Source organism: Netta rufina (genome assembly GCF_964035555.1).
Source record: "Netta rufina genome assembly, chromosome: 2".
In the NCBI taxonomy this organism is placed as follows: Eukaryota; Metazoa; Chordata; class Aves; order Anseriformes; family Anatidae; genus Netta; species Netta rufina.
Window position 1 is genome coordinate 3,298,244 of NC_140124.1, and position 24,627 is coordinate 3,322,870.

The 24,627-nt window shown below is 43.4% G+C and overlaps 1 protein-coding gene across 2 annotated transcripts in view; it reads left to right on the top strand.

Annotated features, from left to right (window-relative positions):
- Window positions 1–24,627, top strand: part of CCDC13 (coiled-coil domain containing 13) — a 32,390-nt gene that overhangs the window by 4,608 nt on the left and 3,155 nt on the right. For both annotated transcript variants that reach the window (XM_084306960.1, XM_084306961.1), the window contains exons 3-14: window positions 732–880; window positions 3,130–3,272; window positions 6,701–6,790; window positions 7,048–7,164; window positions 8,618–8,722; window positions 10,320–10,484; window positions 11,964–12,140; window positions 13,716–13,922; window positions 14,984–15,120; window positions 17,310–17,393; window positions 18,200–18,328; window positions 20,736–20,890. In XM_084306960.1, coding sequence (XP_084163086.1) covers window positions 732–880; window positions 3,130–3,272; window positions 6,701–6,790; window positions 7,048–7,164; window positions 8,618–8,722; window positions 10,320–10,484; window positions 11,964–12,140; window positions 13,716–13,922; window positions 14,984–15,120; window positions 17,310–17,393; window positions 18,200–18,328; window positions 20,736–20,890 — 1,658 coding nt within the window. The remainder of the gene's footprint in view (window positions 1–731; window positions 881–3,129; window positions 3,273–6,700; window positions 6,791–7,047; window positions 7,165–8,617; window positions 8,723–10,319; window positions 10,485–11,963; window positions 12,141–13,715; window positions 13,923–14,983; window positions 15,121–17,309; window positions 17,394–18,199; window positions 18,329–20,735; window positions 20,891–24,627) is intronic.

Consider the following 24,627-nt stretch of genomic DNA (forward strand, 5'->3'; position numbering starts at 1 on the left):
CAGCAAAGAGATTAAAGCTGTTCATCCTCTGTATGCCTGAGAGAGATGAAACCCATAAATGTTACTAAATGTACCAAAGAATTGGAGGAGCGAGGCCATTTCCTCCCATTCAGAGGGCTTTTTGATATTCTTTGTTCTCAAATGAATTCCAAAAAGTGACATTAACAATACAAACCGATGCTAGTCCGTCCTGGTGGGGTACCAGAAGAAATCGGATGAGGACACAGGAAATGGGCCTCTGGTGAGTTGCTCTGAAGCGTTCGTTTTTAAAGAAAGAACCTCTGCGGCAGCTCTTGTAATTTATGCTCTGTTGGATTCTGGTGGCTTTGGTAAGCAGAGGAAGTAAAGGCTGAATGTCACAGATGCTGAATGGCAAGCCTGCCTGCTTTCCTCTGACAAACCAGATAAGTAAGAATGAGTGAGCTGAGACTATTCTGTAACCTCAGGAGCCCTAAAAAGATACCCACTCTGTGATGTTTTGCCCCAGAAGACATGGGGAAATTTAGAATTTTTGAAGAAGACACAAGCTAACTGAACAGATCAGATATCAGATGATCAGCTTCTGTTATTTTCTGACCTGAGGTTCAGGATATTCTGCTTAATTCAGTAAACTCATTCCTGGTGAGCTCAGCCCATCCAGCACACGGTCATTGCATTATTTTATCTCTGGAAGCATTGTTTTGAAGCACATCATGGCGACGTTTTGTCGTTACGACTTATTTTCCCCCCAGGTTGCTTGAAGTTGAGAACGAGCAACTTCAGGATCAGCTTCGAGAGGTCCGGGATGAGAACTGCAGGCTGTACAAACTGGTGAAAGACAAAGAGTTTGAAATAAAGCAACTCCAGAAAAAAATGCAGGAGGACAGATTGGCTTTGTCAGGTAACTGCAGGAGCTTTGTGTTCACACCGTGTTAGTTCCAGTGTTTGCTTGATGCTGATGACAATAGAGGCAGGATAACAGAGTCATTGTGAGCCAAATAATCCTCCTGGCAGTGAAATAGTAACATGACATCTTTTCACCTTCTTTAGGCTAAAAAGGAGTATATCATTCACATTGTGCTTGCCTCCATTTGTTCTTCTCTAATAAGCTGCTTCTAGGATGAAGCAAAGTCAGCTCTTTTAACTGAGAAACAACTCTGAGATTTGGTGTTGAGCTTGGCAGTAATTTGCCATAGCACTGAAACCTCTTGTCTCTGGGTTTTAGAAGTAGATACCTGAGAATATACTCACATAGTCAACGTTTAGGGTTGCTACCTAAGCTTACAAAAGTCTAAGCTGACCCTGTTTGGCATTTGCAGTTACCTAAACGTTGACATTTCTCCCCTCTGGAGAATTTCATCGCTTTGTTGGCCATGAGAAGTTCCTTGCAGTAGCTTGGCATGTATGCTTAAGGTCTGCATCTTACTCCCCTTCAGTTTCATGAGCTGCAAAATATGAATGCTGCCGCTCCCCATCTTTGAAAGAGAGCTGTTGGAAGGACCAAAAGATGTCTGAGGTTTCCAGGTCAGAACTGAGGCACAGAATATTGTTATTGATAACGATACATCCCTTTAAAGAAGCGTAGTGCTTTTGGGATACGCATTAATCCCAGCTCCTCACAGATCTTCTGCAACCTTGCATTGATGAGCACAAAACATGACGACTCCAGCAGGCTTTATATTAATGTCAAAGGGCAGTGTTACAGTTTTTCTCTGCTACATAGTGTTAAATTCCTTATTCAGGCTTATTTTGTTTAAGAGCCTGAACAGGACACACGCAGCATGCTGGCTGAACGCAAAGTCCAGCTTTGAAAACGGTTTGGGTGTCCTCTGAAGGCTGAGCTGTGCAGTTGGAACCTCTTCCACTGGGTGCCACTGTTGTTCAGGACAGCAGCGATGACCGGGCCAGCAGAGAAGGGGAAAACCATCGGGAAAACAGCAATAAGCAAACCTAAATAATGCATACACCTCCACTCTTCATAATTACCTCTGGCTTGTGTTTAGGAGAGGTGATAGGCTATTGCTGGGTCAAAACCAGGAGGCAGAAATGCTGCTGCAGCTTCTTGGCTGACTGAGATGCCAGCTGGGGGCATTTTGCACCTATCCACTTGGGGCAAGAGACCCACACGCATCTCAGGGAAAGAAAGAGCTTTAATTAAACACGTGCAGTGCCATCAGACGGAGGCACAAGCCTGGTTTTTGGTTAGTTTAGTATGTCCTGTGCTCCTTAGTAGCTGGTATTTGTTAGGAAAACTAAGGAAAAAGTAGCTTCTAGATGAGAGGGAGCACATCAAATAAAGATCAGTGGAAACTCTTAAAATTACGAGCATTATATATGCCAAACATGACTTGTTATTGCAGGCTGGTAGTTATTGCTGAGCTAGAGGTTTTTTTGCATGCTGCATGCAATTATATCGATGTTGCACTTGTGCAAGGACTTTTCTTCACCTGTGTGATGTTAACAAAAGCCAGGTGACACAGAGGGCACTCCTGGGGCTTACTTTCTCTGTGACACTGCTCCAGCCCTCTCTGAGGAGGAGGGGGAGGAGGAGGGCGCGGTGTGTGTTTAGAAGAGCTCAGTAATACAGTAAGGCTGCCTGCGTTATCGGGAGGGACTTATAAATAGGCACAATGAAATTTCCTGGCTGTTACCCAGGAGTCAACTGTAGTAGTGCTCCTGACCTTTAAGGACAGATGTCTAGAAAATGTTTGCACCTCTGTTTCGGCAACTCCTCCAGGAGTAAACAACCAGCATGAAACAAAACGTTGTCTTTTTCCATAACAGGCCACAAATGCCACAATATTCTGCCAGTTCTTAACGGTCCTTCACAGTAGTGAGCAGAAAACCACTCTCCCCTTTCTGTGTGTGTTGCTAGCACCTCTGGTGTGGCCTTTTCACGTGTGGCTGTTCCTACAGGGTGAAACTTGGCTTTGCTAGCCACGGTGTGACGCTGGCTCAAAGTGCCAGGCAGCCCAGCTGGATCACTGACGCCTCTTTTCCCTCGCTTACTCATTTAAGTGCCTGGCACAGCGCTGGGAGTGATGGCTCGGACAATAAAAGTACACTGTGCGGCGGACAGAGAACAAAAGCATTGTCTATTCTAAATCTTGCCTGTGAGAGATGTCCTTTGCTTTTATGTCTGCTTTTCAGGGACGTCTGGTTTAGCGGGGGACGTTGCTGCTGCTAAAATCGTTGAACTGGCCAAGAAGAATCGTGAGATAACTGCCGAGACTGAGAGCGAAAAAGCCAAAGTGAAGCAACTGAGTAACAAAGTCAAAGAGCTGGAGAGAGAAGTGAGGCATTTTTCTTGTTCTCTTTTTTTTTTTTTTTCTCAGAGAAACAAATCCAGCTTTTGGGACAGAGGAGCTGTGGCAGCTCTGGGTTTGATTCCTGTTGCCATTTTGAATTCGCTCTTGCATTCATACTTGCTTTGAGTTCTTGTTGGTTCTTTCCACACTAGGAGGGAGGGATGTGTGCCCTCAGCTGTTTCTACCTTTGCAGAAACGAGGAGCTAGGAGGAGCTATCGGTAGATTGAGCCAAAATAGTGAGCCAAAGATGTATGAAATGCCAGTTAGAAACATTCACAGAATCACACAGAATCACAGAATTTCTAGGTTGGAAGAGACCTCAAGATCATCGAGTCCAACCTCTGAAATTCATTTGTATTTGAAACACAAATAGCATAAGTGCTTTGTGAACTGAGGCAGTAACGAACTACGTCACTTAAGATGGAGTGAAGATGGAAAATCTTCACTCATCCAGCCGTATTCTTCTGGTTTACTACAATGTTTTTATACAGGCTGACCTTTCACAGGACTAATTTCCCTCAGGTGACTGCTGAAATGAAAATTAGATGCCCCGATGTCAGTGTTTGCTTTGTTCATTGGCAACTACTGATCTTCCTTCTGCAGTATTTGTAATTTTTTAGATCATTATCAATGCATTTTTCTTCACTTCGCCTCCTCAGGAGGCATCATTTAAATGTATCAGTAATGTTTATCGCTCTGTCTGACAAACGCATTTTGACTCCATCTTTCACAGTCACTTATTTTCATGAATCATTCAGCTCTCTGAATTGGATCCCAGTTACCTGGAGGATGAAGAAGTGGCAGATGACAGGTTTGAGAACTGCATAAATCCAGAGAGTTCTGGTCAGAAGGGCCTTGTCACACAGCTGGCAGGCTGGCTAAGAAATACCAGGTGTGGCTGAGGACCTGTGAAGTTAAATAAGTAAGGGAGCAAGATGCACATAATTTCAAGAAAAAAAAATCTTATTTATAATCCTCTATTGCAGAAGTGTAAAGACACAGAAATGTAAAATATTGTCAGGTACTGACCTAAAAGAAAGGAATTGCAGGTGCTTCAGGAAAGAAAGGCAAAGTAAACAGAAATCCTCAAGAAACAGTGCTGGTCAGGGCAGAGAGTGGCACCTCAGATACGAACTAATCTGTTCCTTGGACACCAGCACCATCACAGTCAAAGACCAATGAAGCAACCTGTCTCATCTGTGGTAGAAATGAACCACAGTGTGGGCCCCAGTGAAGCCATGCCCTGGTCTGTATTTTCATCGAATCTCAGAACCCTTAGGGTTGGAAAAGCCCTCCAAGATCATCCGGTCCATCATCCCCCTACCCCCAATGTCACCACTAAACCATGTCCCCAAGCACCACGTCCAACCTCTACTTGAACACCCCCAGGGATGGGGACGCCACCACCTCCCTGGGCAACCCATCCCAATGCCTGACTGCTCTTTCTGAGCAGAAATGTCTCCTCATTTCCCACCTGAACCTCCCCTGGTGCAACTTGAGGCCATTTTCTCACAGACTCCTTTGGGATGGCTTTTTTCCAAACTAATGATCGTTGGCTGAGTTTTTGGAATGGGTTCGTTCAGAAGAACTCTATGAAGATGTGAAGGAAGGGTAGGATTAAAGCAGTGCTTGACAGTGGGAGGTACCTATCAAAAATGTTGAGTGAGGTGTAAGGAGAGCTACCAGAGAGAGGAAACTGCAGAGATTCACATCTCTTCGGTAACTTTTACGCTAAGCTGATGAGAGCCACTCATCATTTTCCATTGATTACAGAAAAAGACAACAAAAGCACAATTCAGTTACCAACACAAAGCATAAAAGTACCATTTGAGGTGCCACTTGACCTCCCAGACATCCAAACAGGGCTGTTGGACATGACAGTGGTGTCACTCCGGGTGCTGCAGCTGTTGTCACATCCCTTGGACACCTCCAACAGGACCAGACACCTGTGTGGGGGCAAAAAAGAACCCACAGTCAGCACATCTGCTTGATCTGATGTAGGGTTCTAGTGTAGAGTGAGCTGAAGAGTAGACTTCCCTGGTTGTATTGATGAGATTCCATTAATTAGGAATAGAGACACCCACGCTGAGAAGAGGAAAAGTGTTAATTTGAGAGTTGGATCTCATCCCACATGCCTGCTTCTAGATGGCTTAAACTCAGGGAAATTAATCATATTGATGGTACCTTGCAAACGCGTCGCAGTATGTACTTTGACCAGGGGAAAACACTGTTATTTCACATAATTGTTAGCTCTTTGCTTGCATGAGAGCTGCAAAATATGGAAATCATAAGCGTTTTAACACAAATCTGTTCCCACAAACAAAATGCGGGGTGTGGTCGTTGAGCAATCGCTTAGCAAAGAGCAGAACATGAACAAAGACTGCAAATGGGTGTTTGCAGAAAACATCACTGGAATGGGACCAAGCAGCTGCCACCACTCACTGAAATTCCTGACTCTTGGTCCATTGCCTAAACAAATTTCTGAACTGGATAGAAGTGGTGGTTGGTCTGCACATGGATTTATTGCAAAGAAAGGTAAGATGGCCCTCAGTTGCACTTTGTTTCTCCAGATACGACTGAAATGAAGAAGCTATTCCTTAGAGCCTTCTTTTATTCAGGCAAATAACCAAGATTTCCTGCCCACCTCAAAGAATGAAGTCTCAATTGCTTTAAAGCAACACATCCCAGCCTTTCCAGCTCCAACCTCGCTGCACTTCTGTCCAGCAAGAAGTTATTGCAACCTCAACAGAGAACATGATCCAGAGAAGTAGGGGCAATGTGTCTGCCTTCCTATTCTGTGGCAAACAATAGCAGATACACTCTTCACCTGTTGAGAAATGCTACTTCAGAGATATCCCAGCTGAAGAATAAGAGATTTAACATCATTACTGAACCTCAGCTGTAGGTTGTTAGGTAGTCATTTCTCCTTTTAAGTTCCTCTGGTGAATAGAGCTGTGTGCTTTTTATTAAATATCCTGTGATATTCTTGAAAAGTGAGTAAACTGGCATCCAGAGACAACATCCTGATCTGTACTTTATAGAATCTGTGTTTATATGTATACATTCTTATTTTATGAACCTGTGATGAGAAAATCCCCCAGAAACACCCATAACTGATCCCATTGCAGCAAGTCAGAGGCATTTTCCCTGAAGTTATTTCACAGTGAAATAACCCAGGCTTCTTTGGGAGGCATTTCAGAAAAAGGCTTTTTTCCTGATTCCTTATAAAAAGTAAGGGGAAATAAAGTCTCTTTTTTTTTTCTTTTTTCTTTTTTTTTCTTTTTTCATAGAGTAAATAAACATTTAGGTTTAAAGGTTCATTAAAATTACCGCTGTATTTTTTTCTAATTAGTCTTCCATGAAGGCGTGTTCTTCACTGTATCCATTCTATAACAGTGCATTTTTTTTCCAGCTACAGACAGCTGTGGAAAAAATACATTCCCTTGGTGGTGATGATGCAGGAATCAAGCAGTCAACTCTGAAGAAGACAGAAGGAAACTTGGTATGAATTGTAATCACAGAGAGGAAATCAGAAGTAATAATTGATACTTGGTTCTTTCCCATTGTGCATTCCTTGGATGTCTCCCTGTCTCTAGTTTTGTGACCAAATTGCTCTGTTTTCACCTCCTCTATACCCCACAAATTAGGGAATGGGTCTGGAAAAGAAGATTCTGTGATCCTGATGGATATGTGCATCTTAATAATTTTAAGTTTTCACTGAAGATTCTGTTCTTACCAAATCCATTCTTCTCTTCAAAGGCTGAGAGTGCAGAGGTGAAAGCATTGCAAGAAAAATTAACCACGGCCAACTTTAAAGTGATGGAGTATCGGAACCAAGTCCAGTCTGCAAAACAGGAATTGAAGATGATGCAAAAGGTACTGTTCCGGGATGCAGCCTGTGGCTGGAATCCTGTTCAAGAGGTGTACTCTTGTGACATCAGGAGGAGGCTTCTTTTCCTCTGAGCTTTCATTAGCCTCATTAGTGAAATGTAAGGAGGTAACAAAACCAGAGATACAGTGGTTGCATTGGAAAGATATGCACATGGGCACACACAGATTTCATGCTCTGCCCCTGTAACTGGATAACCATTCCCATTATTTCTGCTGCTATGATGGGTAAGGATCCTTTAAGGTTTGAAAGTCCCAATTCAGCAAAATAGATTTTGACTGACTTGAAACACACAGTCAAGCCCATTCCTCTTTTCCCAAACATTTAATTAAGTAATTACTTTTTAATGTAGGCCTCAGTCCCATGAAGTTACTGAGATTAAAAACCACACTTGAACCAAAGCAGGTTTAAACAGTTTGGTGGAGTGACATCCAGAGTAACTTTTTCCTGCTTGCTTCACGATGGGTTTTAACGCATTCCTCTGTGCTCTGCTTCCTTTGGTTTCATTACTTTGCATAAGAGACCTGCAATGCAGATCAGAGTAGAGAATATGCTTCTAAAAATAGAACTCTGCTGACCTTTTTATAAATAATTTAAATGCTCGTCATACTAACTTTAGCTCTCGTTAATGTGGCTGCTTCAGAATTGTGCAAGAGAGAGGTTGGCTTAGTGCCTGATTGCAAGGGTGTGTATTCAGACAGCATCTCTGCTCTGCTCCTGCTCAGTTCTGGTTATATGTAGTACGGAGTAAATGCAGGTATTGAGAACTGTTAGCAACGCGTGGGAAACCTTGGTGATGAATTTGAAATCCTCTTCCAGAGGTAGCACAGCCTGACACCTGTTGTCTGATGCTATGGGGACGGGCATGTTCTTTTAGGGATCCTTAGTAGAATAAGGACTGGCTGCAGGGTAGTTACAACTAGTTATAAAAGGGGGAGGTAGAAGGGGACTGATTTGTGATCAGGCTGCTTACATATTATGGCCATCTGCCTAATAAAGTGGTTTTGGTTATGTTAACCATATTACCAGGTGGCAGGGGGTACAGGTCACAACACCCAACTGTGCAGCTAGATGGTACAATTTGACAGACTTGGTAGGCAGGCAGCAAAATATAGACTCACATTAAAAAAAAAAAATAAAAAAAAAATTAAAGACTAATACTGAAACATTAAAATACCAAAATACCCACCTTAACAAATGAAATCGTGCATGTTAGCCAAACCCCTCCTAAGCAGCAACACTCTGTGTTGTGATAATGGTCCCAAATAGCTTACATCACACAGGATCCTGGATATCAGACACAGGTTTTATCTATAGACAGCCTACTGTGTACAGATACAGTGGTTTGGGTTTACTGCTAGAGAGAGCAGTTTTTCCTCCCCTCCCCTCCACAGATATTTCAGCCTAGGCTTTTTGCTGATCCTAATCCTTTCTTCACAGCTTTTAGCAAATGAAGTCGGTGAAGATGTGAATATTCAGAGTCTCTTGACCAATTCTGGCAGCTGGCGTGGGCGAGCCCAGCAAATTCTTGTTCTCCAAAGCAAGGTGAGTTGAGACCCTGCACAGGGCCTGCATAGTAAGCTCTGAGTGGGATGTTTGAGATAAATTGTTGGTTCTTCATTAAGTAATTCTTAACATCTAAACCTGATGATAAGATATGTCCCAGGACAAAAAGTTTACTACAAATACACAGCCAGATACATTTTCTGTGTTGAGGAAAGCAACCGTTGAAATAAAAAGCTTTACGGTAACTTTTGGACTGTTTTTTAGTACTTGTGTGTGCGTGGGTACGGTGTGTTAGATTTTAAACATGTAATGATGTGTGCAGAGTCTTTCAGAATTCCTGCTAATTAGTCTATTGCAAACATGCAAGCCTCCATATTTAAACTGTGGATCTTCAGCATCTGTGTCGGAGGAGAGAGTTCAGTGACTCTGGAGAGCTGTGGCAGCCTAGGTAAAGTCCCAGGATGTTCTGAAGGTGCCTCTCTCCACTGCGTACAGAAGGAGCCCTGTCAGTCTCTGTGCTCTGACTTAGGCACCTTTGTTCAGTGCCTAAAGTCAGATGGGAAGAATTGAGGCCAGATAAGATGTTTGAGTTGTTCCCCCGAGAACTTAAGTAAAATCTTTAACTCCTGCATCTTCTGAAGGGCACAATTTAGCTGAAATGTCAGCTCAGGACAGGGAGGCAGTTTGTCTGACTCACATAAAAACTTCTCGCAGGTAATTTGATACACAGTCCTCCTATTTTTCTGGTGTTGAATTATGTGCCAATGAAGTGTGATTTTTGCACTGACTGAAGTTGTTAATCTCTGTTTTCCCATGGGCAAGTTACATTTTCCTTTGATTTACAAAATTACATTTTCCTTTGATTCAGCTGAAGGCTGTGCATATTGTTACTGTACTCTACTGTACAAATTTTGGAGCCAGTCTCCACAGGCCCCTTCTGTAGTCAGTGGTGATACAGTAAATACAGTCACTGGATCCAAAGTGATCCTGTTTCCTTCTCCTGACTGTAAAATAAATCTGTAGTGAATAGCTGAGATGCAGCAGCTGAGTTCAGTTGCCCACACACTGGTGTCTAATGCCAGCTGAGATGCCATAGGGTGTTCCTTTGACCTTTGGTCATTGCCCTGGAGGAGTAGGGATGTCCTGTAGATCCTGTGCTGTGTGTCTCCAGAACCCCAGGGCATCTAAAACAATGCCAGATACCTGTGTTCAGGCTGCTCAACTGTGCCTTAGATGTGGACATGCTGGATGATGGTTCTGCTGAAGACTGAGATGCTTAAATTTATATGGGTAAGTGGTTGTCTGCCCTTTTAGAGGAGATCTAACATTATTCCGTTGACCATGTACATATTTAGTGGTATTCAGGATGCTTTGGGGTCTCTGCCTTGCTTTCACATTCAGCTTTGATAAAGCACAGAACTCCTTTGTGTCCTTTATCTCCTGTAGGTCTTGAGGTCGTATCTCCTCCCTGCACAGATGCCCTAAGTGTCTGCATGTTTGTTAGCACCTAACAAATAGAAATGTGGAAAAAAAAAAAAAACATTCACTGCTCTGTGTAACCATGATAATGCCAAGAAGTGAGCTCTGAGCTCTGGTTATGTGCTCTGTCGTGCTGGACCACTGTGTTGTGCCCTAGGTTCGAGAGCTGGAGAATCAGCTGGGTCAAACCAAGAGCAGAACATCACTGAGTGAAATGGATGAGGAACTGCTGGCGCTGGCTGATCCCAGGAAGTTGTCAGCCCAAGAGAAGAATTTGCTGAAGATTCGCAGCTTGGAAAAAGAAAAGAAAGAAGCCTTGGAGGTAAAATGTGAGCTGACAGAGTCCTACTTGGGTACATAGTGAGTAAGAACTTGTCTTACTTTTGGGATGTATGTTACATGCCCTGCTTGAAGACCATTTTGGAAACCCACTTGATCTCCTCGAAGAAGTCATGCCACACTTCACAGCCTGTGCAAGAGGCTTCTGCGCTGGTTTTCTGTATTGTATGTCAAGGCATATCTTTGCAGTACATGATACACCCCCTTGCTTCATGATTTACACGTCAGATGCATCCACTGGGCCTGAAACGTGGCCACCTGACAACTGGGCATGATGTATGATGTAAGAAAGAGGGAGAGAGGCCACAGGTTGCAGTGCAGCTGGTGCTGGCTTCGTGCTGAAGTCACATGTAGACAGAAGCCCTGCCTTAGCTGCATCCAACCTCTGGAGCATCCCCCTCTCCCCGTGGCCAGGTGTGCATTCTCCACGCAGTGTTAAATCCAAGCATCCCCCTCACACCTCGTACATCTTTACAGCTCTGGGCTCCTACATTTGAGCAGAGTAAAGTTCAGAATTGCACTGGACTCTTTCCAAGAGGCATTTTGAACATGGGTCTTACTCTCCACCTATTGTATTGAGTTGCTACAACAATAAACACGTTTAGGGCTTGAAAGGGGCTATGGCTCATGGCACGCAGTAAACCCTGAGGTGTAAAGGATCCATAGGTCTGTGTCCATAAGAACCACGGGGGGTGCAGCAGGGGGTGTCAGCTGTACAAACAGGCTAGCAAAGCACGTTTCCCTAAGCTCTTTTCCCAGATTCTCTTCTGTAAAGGCCACCTGGCACCACTCCAGAGCTTAATTAGCTGCTGCTTTTCTCCCCACAATTTGACCGTGCAATAGAGTGAGCACTGGGGTAATGCACACCTTTCACTCTTGGCCATGAGAAGGGAAGAGATTTATAGCCACAGGCACGCAGCACTGGGAAGATTTCCCTCGGTAACTGTAATCTGCATGGCTCCACTCTCCCCTTGTGTTTCAGGCTCCACTCCAAAATTTCCCTTGCACTTGTCCATGGCTACATGACTGCCAGCACACTCCCTGGCCGCTTCCATCTAGGTGAAAGCATGGCTCAGGAGACAGCATGTGCCACACAGAGCTTCTAGTAGACGGTGTGGCAGCATCATCCTGTATCTGGGAGTAAAACAGTTTCCCCATGGGAATATGGTGAGACAAATGAACGAGCAGGAGCATACAGAATTATGTTTTAGGACAGAATTATCATACACTTCCTGGCACATACTAAACCAACCTAGTTCCCTTCTATTTCTGGTCAGACAGACCTTTTTTGATGGTGGCAAGCAAACAGTGAGTAGTTCTATTTATACTTTCTGCTTAGTTAGGGATGATACGATACACCAGTGCCATATTTTTGATTGTGCTGGACAATATGTGGTTTCTTTAGCTCACCAAAGTATCCAGGCTGTAACTGTCACTTCCTACGATGTGTTTGCATCTGCAGAAACTCACTGGGGAACACGATGCTCTCCAAAAAAATCACGAGGAAGTGAAGAAAAAACTCGACGCATCAAAAGCCAGGAACAAAGTGCTGTGCAGCGAAGTGAAAACCCTGAAGGGACAGATTGTAACCCTGCTGGAGAAAGGAAAACACGATGATGAGCTCATAGATGCCTTACTGGTACTGCCCATTACTGTTGGTCCCGGCCCTTGCAATCAGTCCTCTTTCTCTAAGTGATGAAACATGATGTCATTTAATGACACAGAGAACCTTATACAGGGGCCTGATGAATCAAACTGTGACAGCCAGAGGTTTCAGAGTTAGCTAAAGCCCTTGTGCACTTTGGAGCAGCTCACACAACAGCTGCAGGACAGCACTAGGGGTGATTTGGAGTCAAGTGTTGGAAGAAACATTTTGCAGAAGGATAGAAATAGAAATGTGTTAGGTAGAGAAAGGGCTTCATCCCTGACTCTGGAAGCTGGACTGGACTCTGTGTTCTGCTTTCAGCCCTGATAGTAATTTATTTATTTTTCTCTGGGAATGCCTGCAGTCTTGCACGCTAATTTGTTGTATTACACAGCCCACAACACGCAAGACCTTAACCATGCATACTAAACCATGTGCACATCTAGTTGCAGTAGCTGGAGCTGAGAGGACGTGGGGCCTTCAAAACTAGGAGTAGTACTGCTGGGGCCTCAAGACACAGTTATGCTGAAATAATTGCCCTCTGTCATGCTCTTGTGGGATTGCTTTGGTTTTCCCCAATTAAATAATGAGAAAAAAAATGAGAAAATACACCACTTTCTAGTAGAAGTCCTAATCCAGCTTCTCACAAGTTTAAAAGCAGTTATCCTTGCTTCTGTACAGAGCTTTTAGCCAACAGAGGCTAATGACTAAGCTGGCATTCACCTTTCTGCACCCCAGGCAGCCACGAGGGGAATATGGGCACTGACCAGCAGATTAGGCTGATTACAGAGGAGCCAAATAAGAGCTGGCAGTTCTGCTAAGTTTGAGCGCTCTCACTAAAAGTATTACAGAAAGACAAAATTTTTGTTTGGAAGGAGCGGTTAAATTTTGATCTATCACATCAAAGAAGTACCTTGCTTGCAGTCTGTTCGCCTGTCAGAATAAACTGTCGAACAATATTAGATTTGTCAGAGTGTGAAAAACTCCAAACCCCACCAGCAAAACAGCCTAGCCTCATAGCTGTTTTCTCACACTACCCTCCTCTTTTAATGTCACCGTCACGCAGTCTGATCATAATCGAATGTCACAAAAAACAGGTTGAAATCTCCTCTTTTATTCAGTTTATGGAAAAAGTCTCTTTCTTTGTCAAAAGCCAGCCGTTCTTGCTTGTTTTTCTGCTACACTCAGTAGCAAAGCTCCCAGCAAACTGAACCTTTCAGAATCTTTTCAACTTGAGCCATCCAGCCCCTAAAGTCTTGATAGGACCAGTGAGGGCAGACGGCCCTTACCCAGCAGAACATGTCTCAGTGTTAACAAGTAGATGTGCTGGGCCATTCTTTGAAGTGATAGCTGCTGAGAGGAAGGCAAGCTGAGCTCATGCTTAAAGCATAGTGGACCAAATTCTTGGAGTAGTGCTAGTGACATCAGTTTGCTTACACCAGGGAATGAGTTTGGCAGGGCAGTGGCTTGCCCTCACGCTCCTAAATGTGTTGTAGGGTGTAAAAGACAGGGAGTCTTAATAATTGTGTACAAAAGTGAATATCTCACTCATTATTTCTATTTTATCAGAGTCAGCTGAAGCAAATGCAGGAGATCTTAAAGCACCTGAGCCAGCAGGATGAGAAGAACAAGGAGTCCCAGCAGGTGCTAGGGCAGCACTTGAACAACGAGGCTCAGAAGCAAAACTGCCTTATAGAGCAGCTCAGACAGCTGGTGGCTGAACGAGAGGCAAAAGTTAAAGAGCTGGAAGAGGAGATTGGGCAACTCACACTCCAGGTAGTCAGAGAAACGAACTAGAGGAGCACACTTGTAAGGATTTTAGATCTGTTCTTCCACTTCCTTCTCCAGTATTGTCCAAGATGGTTGCTAGCTGAAGCCACTAACACCTGCCCTACTGACAGTCTCTTCTGTCCTCTCCTGTAACTCTAATTTTCTTTCCTGTTTATATATATTCTTTCTTCAACCTGTTTAAGCAGCAGAAAAATACAGAAATATTAGTGACATCAGCCTGACAGCAGGTGTAGGGCTGCAATGGGGACTGACCATCCTTGGCTGCTGAAGGAAGCAAGCAGGCAAACGTAGGTGAGGCAGCATCAGCAGGCTGCTGTGGAGCCCAGCTACAGCCCCTCTTGGAGTGATGGGACTCCCTAGTGAGTTATTCTCATCTCCCACTGCGAGCCACTCTAAAAACTCCCTCAGATCTCCATGGTAGTCGTAGGAGTCTGATGAGTCTCAGCCATGTGGAAAATTCGTTGCACAGATGGAGGAATCAGGAAGGTTGGCCCCGTAGGGACTAGCATGTTAAGAATGTCTTCAACTTTTATGGTCTAGTGTAAAAAAGTAACAGTGCAAGGTATACAGATGGCACAGGAATTGAGGGGCAGTCCACTAAACCATCAAAGGCTTCTTGTGTGGTCTGGTACCTTACATTCAGGTTTTGTTAAGGGTATTTAGACATCCAGTTCCTAAAGATACAAAACCCTCACAGTGGTGAGGCTGTGAATCTGTCAGATACCTCAGAAACAGGGGCTAGAGCATTGGGTCCAAGATGAAGCTTGGGTTAAGGATACAAACCAATGCTGGCAGTGGTACTGTAGGTTCTGTAGTGACACCGTGTGTACCCCATCATTTCCTACAAAACAGCACTTTTTACTGACTTTTGCTTTGTTTCTCTTCTGCAGTGGTAAGAAACTAAAGAAAAGTTTCCTAGCAGGTCCTGTAAATCAAAAGTTGTGGCCTGCTTGTAGCAATAACCATAATCTGCTGATCAGGCATTAGTGCAGCTCTTTTCCTTCGAACTGTGTAACTGGTTTTATGACCTTTTCCACCATTAACAGAAGAAATCTGCCCAGCAAGGGGACAATCCAGGAGCTGCTGTTATAGCACCCTCCGAGCAATCAGAAGATCCACGTTTTACTCTGCTTAAGCCTCTGGCATCAGGCGGTGATCAGGCTGGAAGGACTGAATCTGCTCGGTAAGAAGAGCCTCAAGTCAATGTTTTAGGTTGCTGGGAGTTATTCAGAAGCACGGTTTTCCCAGACAACTGCATCAAACCACAAGTGCTGTGTGCCAGCGGCTGTGGTGGGCTGTTTACAGTATATGGGAATTTCTAATCACATTGTCTCTTGGACTTTTGTCCTGGAGCGGAGAAAGATACACAGACTTGCAGACATTACTACATTTGGCATGATGGTAGTGCAGCTAATTCTCTTTCTCCGGCTCAGATAATGTTTATGTGGTTAACTTAAGTGCCTGTGTTTCTTCTCTCTTATGAGAAACAGGGTTTCTAACGAGCAGCCTCCTGAAAGCAGGGTGGCAAATTAATACATAGCCCCATTTTAGGTAAGCAGTAAATCACCGGTGCATTATTTAAATCAATAAAGAAGCTTTGAGTAAGATTTCCTTGCAGAAATGTTGAAAGCACACCACGCTGTTTGCTCTTAACAAGCATCCTTTTTAAAGCCTTATTGAGGACCACGTACATTATAGTCATATTAATATAATTATATCTGATTTTTGTTCACACTTACGTAACTCTGTCTCATTCCGGCTGTATGAAGGGACCATAACTTGCACCAGAACAAGTTGTATCCCATCCTGTTAAAACACAGGGTTTGGTGCTAACGAGTTCGTGGTCAAATTGACAATGAGGAGTTGAGACTGGCCTTCCGAGGAAGGAGGAAATTCTTTTACCAAGTTAAAGCTACAACTAATTTCTCCTATGGAATTTTAACTAGCCTACCGTGTTATTTTAGACACTGAGATTGGCCTGAAAATTGTCAGACGTATCCCTAAGTCTGAGTAGAACATTACTACAAAATGTAGGAAATGTTCTTCAGAGTGTTTTGGAATGAGGGTTAGAACTTATCTGCAAGTTTTCTTGGCAGAGTGGTTGACTTTACTCTCCCTCTTCCAACTCCACAGACGTTGTGCTCTTGTGCCAATCTATATTTTATCCACTTTTTTTTTTCCTTTTACCAATTACTTCAAATGTCTGCTGATAGTAAGCAGGAGGGTGAGCAGGAAAGCTAGGCTGGGAATGGGCTTTGTAGAACCCCATAAATGCAATGCATAAATTATTTCTTGTGTTCGTGACTGACATAGCTCTGTCTTGACAATGTCTGATGTGTCAGATGGGCGGTGAAAGAGTTTGAAAACTGCAAGAGCCGTTAATAATTTGGTCAGCAGGGCTCACTCATTCCATTAACTTTAATATGCTGATGAACCCTCTATTCCATTTTGCTTTAGTGAATCATCTTTTCCTATCAGGAAAGATGAAATGAAAAATGCTATAAATAGGAGCTAAAGCCCCTTGGAGATGTCAGAGTAAAAATCCTCATTTTTAGACTCAACCTCTTCCGTCATTACCAACCTTAACTTGATTTTAGGATGGATTAACCAGTCGCAGCCTAGAAGGCAGCTCTGCCTGGTCCACAATATTAAGGCTTTATCCTCTGTTAGCTGCAGCTTAAAGGCAAGGAAATACAAAGGCAAGGAAAAGGGAATTGCCTTTGGGCAGCTGAATTCAAGACTGGAAAACAAACACTGGAATTTTATGTCCCAGGCACACAGATGCATAAAACTCGTCCAGGCTGGAAGTGGTACCCTAGTGTTAGCAGTCTGACAGATATTCCTAAGAGCAGAAGAGTTCAAAAAACTATAAAATATATTTTAAAAGACACCTAGAAAGAAAAGGTCTGCACTTTGCTGCAGAACAGGGGTTCAGTTGGTTAGGAAAGCAAGCGATACACAAACACCATCAAAGAAACCCAGTAACCTGTCCTTGGCTCACGTCCTAGGGGGTGTCTCATGAGAGTGCTCTATGTGAGGGTCCAGGCAGTGCCCGTGAGGAAACAGAGCAGCACTGGCTGTTGCTGTGGCTGTTTGCATGTTCAGCTTGAGCCAAGCAGGGTCAAGAGCTGTTCCTGCTCGCCACATCCGCACGCTGTGACGCGCAGCTCCAAATGCTGGTGTGGAGGGCCAGCAAAGTGCCTCCAGAAGCACAGCGATCAAAAACCGAGCTTTAATATTTTTACATGGGACACACCACGTGGTTTTGCAGTGTGTTTTGGGGACGGAGAGCAAGGTGAGCTGCTGTGTATGTGTGTGTGAGAACCTGCCCTTTGTAGATCTCGGTGTTTAACAGAGCTTTCTCCCTTGTAGCACAGTGTCCAAGATGGGCCATATGCTCATAGAGTCGGCAGCCACTCAACCTCCCCTTCTCAGCAATAACATCCCACCTGGAAGGTACGTATGTAAACTTCATCACAAACCAGAGAGGAAACCTGCAGTGCTCCACAAGCTGCTGGCAGCCCTCAGCTTTGTTTCAGGAACAAACAACTTCTTTTACCATCCTCTCTACGTGATACTGTCAAAGGGTTCTGGCACAGGCTGCAGTGTCTCCTTGCAGTCTTAATTTTTTAATTGATTGCTAGTTTTATGCCCCATAAATCCCCTTTTCCCCTTTTGTCATCCCCAGCCACCAGGATTTCTCCTGGTTTTTGCTCTAAAGGAAATATTCTTGAATATTTCCATGCAGAGGTAGAAGAAATGAAGTACATAGTAATGGGATACGTGGAAAAATTGCCCCTTCCTTTCATCACCTACTCAGCAGAAGAATAATCATTTTACTAATGCTGCCTGAAGCCTTTCAGTTAAAGAAAATCAATAGTGTGCCATTTAATAGCTTAGCACAGCACTTTGGAGAATCCACGTGCAGGCTTCTCTTTGGCAGGAGCAGTGAGAGGAGAATCAAGTGCTGGTGAACTGCTCGGTGCGGGAAGTTTGTTTTCAAGGGTGATGGGAAGGGAGAGCATCATTGCAAGGGGAAAGGCCTTTCGAGTGAAACTCAGAGTGGCTTTTTTTCCACATATTTTTATTCCGTGTATTGCAGTATCAAGCATGATGCTGGGGGGAGTCAGTGAGCCTGGCTGTGTGTTCTGGCTCGGGCTTCAGAAGTGTATTTTGATATGTTTTTTTCAAAGGCTGTCTTTGTTTCATTTCTTTCATTCGTGAAATGGGAAACAGACTCTTTGCGCTTCTGCTGCTTTTAGGCTTGCTGGCACCGACAGCCTGGATTTCAAAGCGCTGCAGACGCAGATCACAGAGCACAAGGCTCTCTGCCAGGCTGCTGAAGTGGAAAGAGACAGGCTCCTGGAACTGGTCACTGTGCTGCAGAAAAGGTAGTGCCTGAGTCTGCCCGTGCCCTTTGTGGGATGCTGTGATGAAGGAGCAGCTGAGACGTGTGAGAGTCTGTAGCGTGCAGTCCGGTATGCCGCACTCTGCCACTGTGAAATTTGCCTTAAATAGGGGCGTTTGAAATTATTCTGCTCAATTTCACTGCCTACTTCATGATTCATTTTTTTAAAATTCTTTTAGAACAAAGTGCAGAAAAAATGGAGTCGTCTTCAAGCTTGCTACACTCAGATAAAGCTGGAGTTGGTGTATTTATGTATGCGTGGTGTTATTTAGGCAGCAATTTTATTCACCAATACTAAATACTGCAATTAGAGTTATAATCTGATTTCTGCTCCAGAAGCTTTTCACATTCTTTTAAGTTTCACTGTATCCTCTCTTAAATGAATTTCTTCTGGTTTAACTGAAGCATAACAGTGACATTTTTTCCCATTATTCAATTCAATTTAAGACAATGTTAAAATCAAGCTAGGTTTTGGGAGAGAAGAAAAAGCAAAGTCTTTTATCTTTAGACACCTTTCAGCTACTGACTTTTTCCCAGCTAGACAATTTGCTTTAAGCGCGATTTGATTCCCAAATCTGTATTCCAGCTTACAGGAAGACACATTTTTGTCTGGGTATGTTTGAATACAGTAGGTTCTGTTTGCTTGATTGCTTTATCTCAATCCATCTCTCATTTATCTAACTTTTAATTAATCACAATCAGAAAAGTGTGTTCTTTAAAACTGTGGTAAAGGTATCATCCCCTGTGCTTTTAAGGGCTAAATCCTAGAAACGTGCATTTTATTCAGGTCTGTAAGACCAGTGACTAATAGAGGTGTGCAATTAGGTAAGGACAGAGGTCTGAGTGATTTCTGAACTGGGGCCGTTGCGAATATGGGCTAATGAAGAACGCAGAGTTAATGAAATGCACAGTTCCTAGTAAAATGTGCCACAGAGTGATGATTCAGCAGCTCCACCGTTACCACACATTTATCAAGAGCTCCTGCAGGTAAAGTACATTTTACGAGATTGTGTGCAATAATTCTTGGAAGACCTCAGGATAATGTAGCATCCACTCATATTTCAACATGAATATATGTAAAAAAAAGTGAGGCATTCCTCCCCTTCCTTGCCCCTGTAGGAGTCCAGGTCAACAAACCTCAAGGAACATGCATACTGCTTAAGCCAAGAGAAGAGCTCTGCGAATGGTTATGAGAGTAGCATTTTCCTACAGCAGCAGCCAGAATTTATGACTGTGTTTCACAGCCACTCACCGCAGAGCAGAAGATGCTGTCAGAAGACACTCGCTTGTAGACTGATTGTAGGATCGGGCCCTGCTTGAGGAAGGGAAAGAGCTAGAGCAAGATTTCAGTTTGCTGCTCATATTGGCAGAAGATTTCATAAAAAACGAGTCCTGTCATTTTCCCTCCTCTGTTTGTCTAACGCGGGTGCTAGGGGAACACCTGGTCAAACGAAAGTTTAATGAATTCAGAACCACTGAGGAGAAATATAATTTCACATAGCATGTCACCCGCCTGCTAATTCACTGCCACAGGAGGTTGGAGCCTTGCCTGTAGCTAGACTTTTAAGACAGTGATATAATTTTATTATAGTTGTAATATTTTTTTTTAGTTCTGCCAGCTAGGAGGCGAATAAGACTAATCAAATCTCTTGATTCAGGGAGTAATCAGCTATCACCCATAGGGCCAGGGAGGATTTTTTTTGTATTTGCATTGTCCAATACAGTGTGTCAGTCAATTCAAGATTCCTCTTAGCTTTAAATTCCTCTAAATCATTTGGTGTCAGGCTCTGCTCCCTGAATACATCCGTGGGTGCACATCAAACTTTTGTAGTTGATTTTCTGAGGTGTTCCATGAGGTGAACAGGCAGGTAGTTTGCTCTTCCCTTATTGCATTTCTTCCACTCGCTTCCTTCCACAGTAGTGTCTAATGGCCAAGTTTATTAAAAGCAACGTCCAGCTTCTTTTCGTACTCGCAGATAACTGACGCAGAACAGCTAAATGCTTGACAATGTTTTTATAAACTATTTTCCTTCTAAATTCTTCCCCGTGTTTAAAAAGATGCAGTTAGTATTCCTCTAATAAAAGATCTCCCCTCAGCAATCTGCAGCTTGCCTGCTCATCTGAGTGGGAAATTTAGGCAGAGTTAAGGGATCTAGGCAACCTCCACTAGCCAACCTATTATTTATAATTATACTCATTAGTTAATTCTGTTTTGCAAATGTAGAGGATGTCATCTGGAAGAATCGCACTGGGATTTCTGCCTTTGGATGCATGGAAACTTCTCTTGTTCCCTCTGCTGGGAGCTATGGAGTAGGATTCAGTGTTTAAGACTGGCTGATCCTTTATACTTAGGACACAAATAAGCTTGAATCACCTTTTTTGCGTATCAGGGTGGAGGAAAGCAGCGATAAAGTCTTGGAAGTTGAGAAGAGGCTTCAGGAAGAGCGGCGGCGATGCGTCCTTTTGGAGCAGCAGCTTGAAAAACTACAAATGGATCCTGGGAGGAACACAAGTACACAGAAACCTCCTCTGAGGGGCAAAACAGGTGAGGTGGAGCTCTTACCCACAGCTGTGTCCCCCATCCCACCCCGGTGGTTAATAGCAGCAACATTTGGGCTCTCATCTCTCAATCCTACACGAGTGCTTGACCTTACACACAGGGATTTGGACCTGCTCAGAGCAGTGGACTGATAATGAGGGTGAAATCCTGGCCCCATTTAATTCAAGAGGGCTCTGACACAGATTTAAGTGGGACCAGGACTTTTGCATTATGTTGTTTTCACGGGATGATGGTCTACAGACGGAACTTCACACCGTTCTGCGTCTCTGCTGTGACCATGCTGTGTTCCCTTTACACTTCTGCCTGAGAGATTCATCTGAAGGTTAAGAGCAGAATTAAAGGACGCATCCCAATTTAAGGCCTGTCAGTGTCGATGAAAAAGTATTGCTGGTGATGTAGTAATTAGATCTGGTGTAATTTATTACACCGTGAACATGATAATCTCCTGCTATAAATATGAAAGCCTTACTAGCATAGTTAAAGGAGGAGAAGTCATGATGGATGTTAAATTTTTATTTCTCTGATCAGATTCTTTTATTACTTAAAGACTCTGATTCTATAAGGTGTCTAAACCAATAAAATGGTACATATTCTTAAGGAAACTTTTCCAGTGGCTTCCCTTTTTATACGCATTTTCATAAAGTAAAATGAGTTTAAATGCCAGGAGACGAACAGTAGTAATAAGCATTTTAATTTGGCAAATACTGGGATGGCATCAGAGTGAGTTATGGTGACTGGAGAGGTCACAAGCCTCATAACAGAGCTTGTACGTGCTCTTGGCCTGCCCCTTGCAGGAACACATGATCTTTGGCCGTAGGACAACAGCCCCGCAGTACAGCAGATGCATGGTGTGGCTTTTTCCTATTGTGTGTACCCATCCTACCTCATCAGCTTCTTACAGCTCTGTACTGAGCACCTGTATGAGCAGTCACCTCCCTTTCCACGTGCACCAGTGTCTTGTTTCTCCTTAGGTGCAGTTCAGGCGAGGTAAGAAATGCTCCTCGAACTGCACTGCATTTGCAATTCCCATCACAGTGCTGTGGTTGGCAATAAAACCTCTCAGGAGCAGCACAGTGATGCAAAAAAAAACGCCTGGTGCTGTTCACTATGGTCTCGATTCACACAGGAGGGCGAAGTTCCCCAGTTTAAGCTGCTCAGGACCTCAGGTGAAGCACTACCATTCACCCATCTGGAAACATAGAGAACCAGGTATGCAGGAACAGGATGCAGAGGAGCTTTGTCCTGCAGGGAAACTGAAAGACTGCTTAAAACCTACTTCTTTCTGTAAAATATCCATCAATTCATTGGAGCAGAACTTTTGTGTCCTTGAGAAGGGCCCCAGCCAGCACTGACTTATTTCTTTTTCTGAAACTACTGATTTTTAGCACTGCCTTACCTGTATTAGCTGAGAGCCTGACACAGAAAAGGCACTGCAGAAAAACTTTGATCCTCACAGAGAGACTCGCCCCACAAAACAGAGAGTTGCAGTTCAGTGACCAGCACGGTGTTAGAAGAGTGCTCAGAAGCCAAGAGCTCCAGCCTGTGGGCTTTAGGATATGGGACATTCATCCCGATAGAAGGGCAGTGCTGGGCCTTGCAGAAGAGGTATTGGGTGATATCACTTAGGATTCCCAGTAGAGTTTTGATGTAAGACACTTTGGAGCTCTCAGCTCATTTCTTCTGAGGAGGAAATTAGGATGTACAAAGGGAGAGGTAGTAGGCAGGTGGGAGTTTGGAGAATACAGCTATCAATCACAAGCTTTTTCCTCTGACTCCCTGCCTTAAATAGTACAGGGGCATTTTGGTACTGTCTTCTACAGGAGAATTTAACTGATATTTTGAGCTTGAACTTTTATACAACCCGGTAGTGTAAAGCTTTGATGTGCTATTCTGTTATTTTGCATGTGCCCAGCTTAGATTTCCCTCGCAGCCTCAAATTGATGTAGTGATGAACTCGTCAGGTTCCGAGCCATTTGGATCAAATTGTTGTAACAGTTTGGTAACTCACCTCTGAGAGACTGGCATTTCCTAGCTGGAGGAAGCAAATTGTTCCTACCACCGCGACAGGTTCCTTCTAACTAAATACTTAGTTCATTACCCTTGTCTGCTTGAGGACTAAAAGCAAATGTAGAAAAGGATTGGCAAGGAGACTAACAAGAAGAAATCCTCTGTGAGGCTGTAAGATGAGTAGGTAACAGGCTCTTTCACTGCAGTTGTTTGAAGAGAGCCCAGCCCCTTGTAATGTGCCAAAATTCTCTGGAGTTTGTACAAGAGACAAGTCTAGAAATCTGTAATACATCCCTTCAGCAGAGCGTGTAGGTTATCTAAATGCTTTCATGCCAGATAGTTGAGGAAATAAGGAGGAATGAAAGGCTTGAACATAAAATAGAGACTAGAGAAGCCACTAATTAACATAAAATTTTCTTTTCTTTTTGAAAGTGCAAAATTGGAGAGAGCTGATCTAATTACTAATCTAATGTTTCTAGTCTCCTCAGTGCAAGGGAAGTAGATAATGATGCTGAGTAGTTAGAAACATCACAGTTGTGTTTTGAAATTATTTGTGCTTTTGTTGTTTGTTTTTTTTTTTTTTCCTGTCTTATCCAAATTTCTAATTAGCAAAGAATAATCCCAGAGGAGAATGGGTAAGTAAAAGCAGGTTTTCCTCAGTCCTGTGGAAGACAACATCAAGTTCAAAAGCATTTCTTTGTTATACAACATGACCTTTCTCCCCACGTGGTTTTGTCAGACTGTAGTTCTTTCTGACCAGGTTCTTTCATATATTCCACGTGAGGAGGATTTGATGTTTTATTAGCAAATTTACTTGAAGATATTTAGCGATATGTGGGTTTTTAATTTAGAAAAAATGTCTAATGTCTTTGAATTTAGAAAAAATACATCAGCAATGTACTGAAATCACAACATAGGCACCATATAGCGACTGCAATGAGCAGTTGAATCACAAACATGGTTTCTGTCACTGCTCTGGGTGTCAGGATGCTGAGTGCCCCCACTTGCCAGGAAGAAATACGTGAGTTGAAGCCAGCTCAAGCCTGTTGTTCTCTTCAAGGTTTGGTTTGCTGGTTGATTTTTTTTATTCTGTGTTGGGCTGAGCCAGTACTTTCTGTGGATTGTTTTAGGGAAGGCCGTTTACATTTGCTCAACTGACACAGCCGTTTATCTACAGCAAAGGCTACCCTCCAGTCCCCTTGGTGTTGAGATAAGTTCAGCTTCTCTCACGATAGCTGTGGTCGCTTCCTACGTTCTTTTCTGATCTTCGTGAGCACATCATCCATGCCTGTCTTCTCTGAGCCTTCTTCTGTTATAGGGATTCCTTAAGCAGTCACAGTGTTGACTCTCCAAGCCCAGTACTAAAATTTGAGATATTTTCTTATAACCCTATCTGTATAACCCTGGAAGAAGTTGTTGTGTCCATTTGAAATGGCAGGAGCAATGCTGCGTGTTCTGAGAGAGCTTTATTCTGGAGAGCACTCTTGATTTACAGTCTCAGTTTGAAGGGCATATTTAATTGCTTTACTGAGCTTAACCTACATTGTGTGTATGCTGAGGATCAAAAAGTGCTTTAAAAAATCTGTTTCAGTGTGTGCCACACATGTACCTGGCATTCAGTAAGGAACAGTTGTCATAAGCTTGAATGAAATACAATGAGATAAAGGTTAAAATAACACTTTTCAACTGCTTCTATCACCTGTTGTTTGGGACCC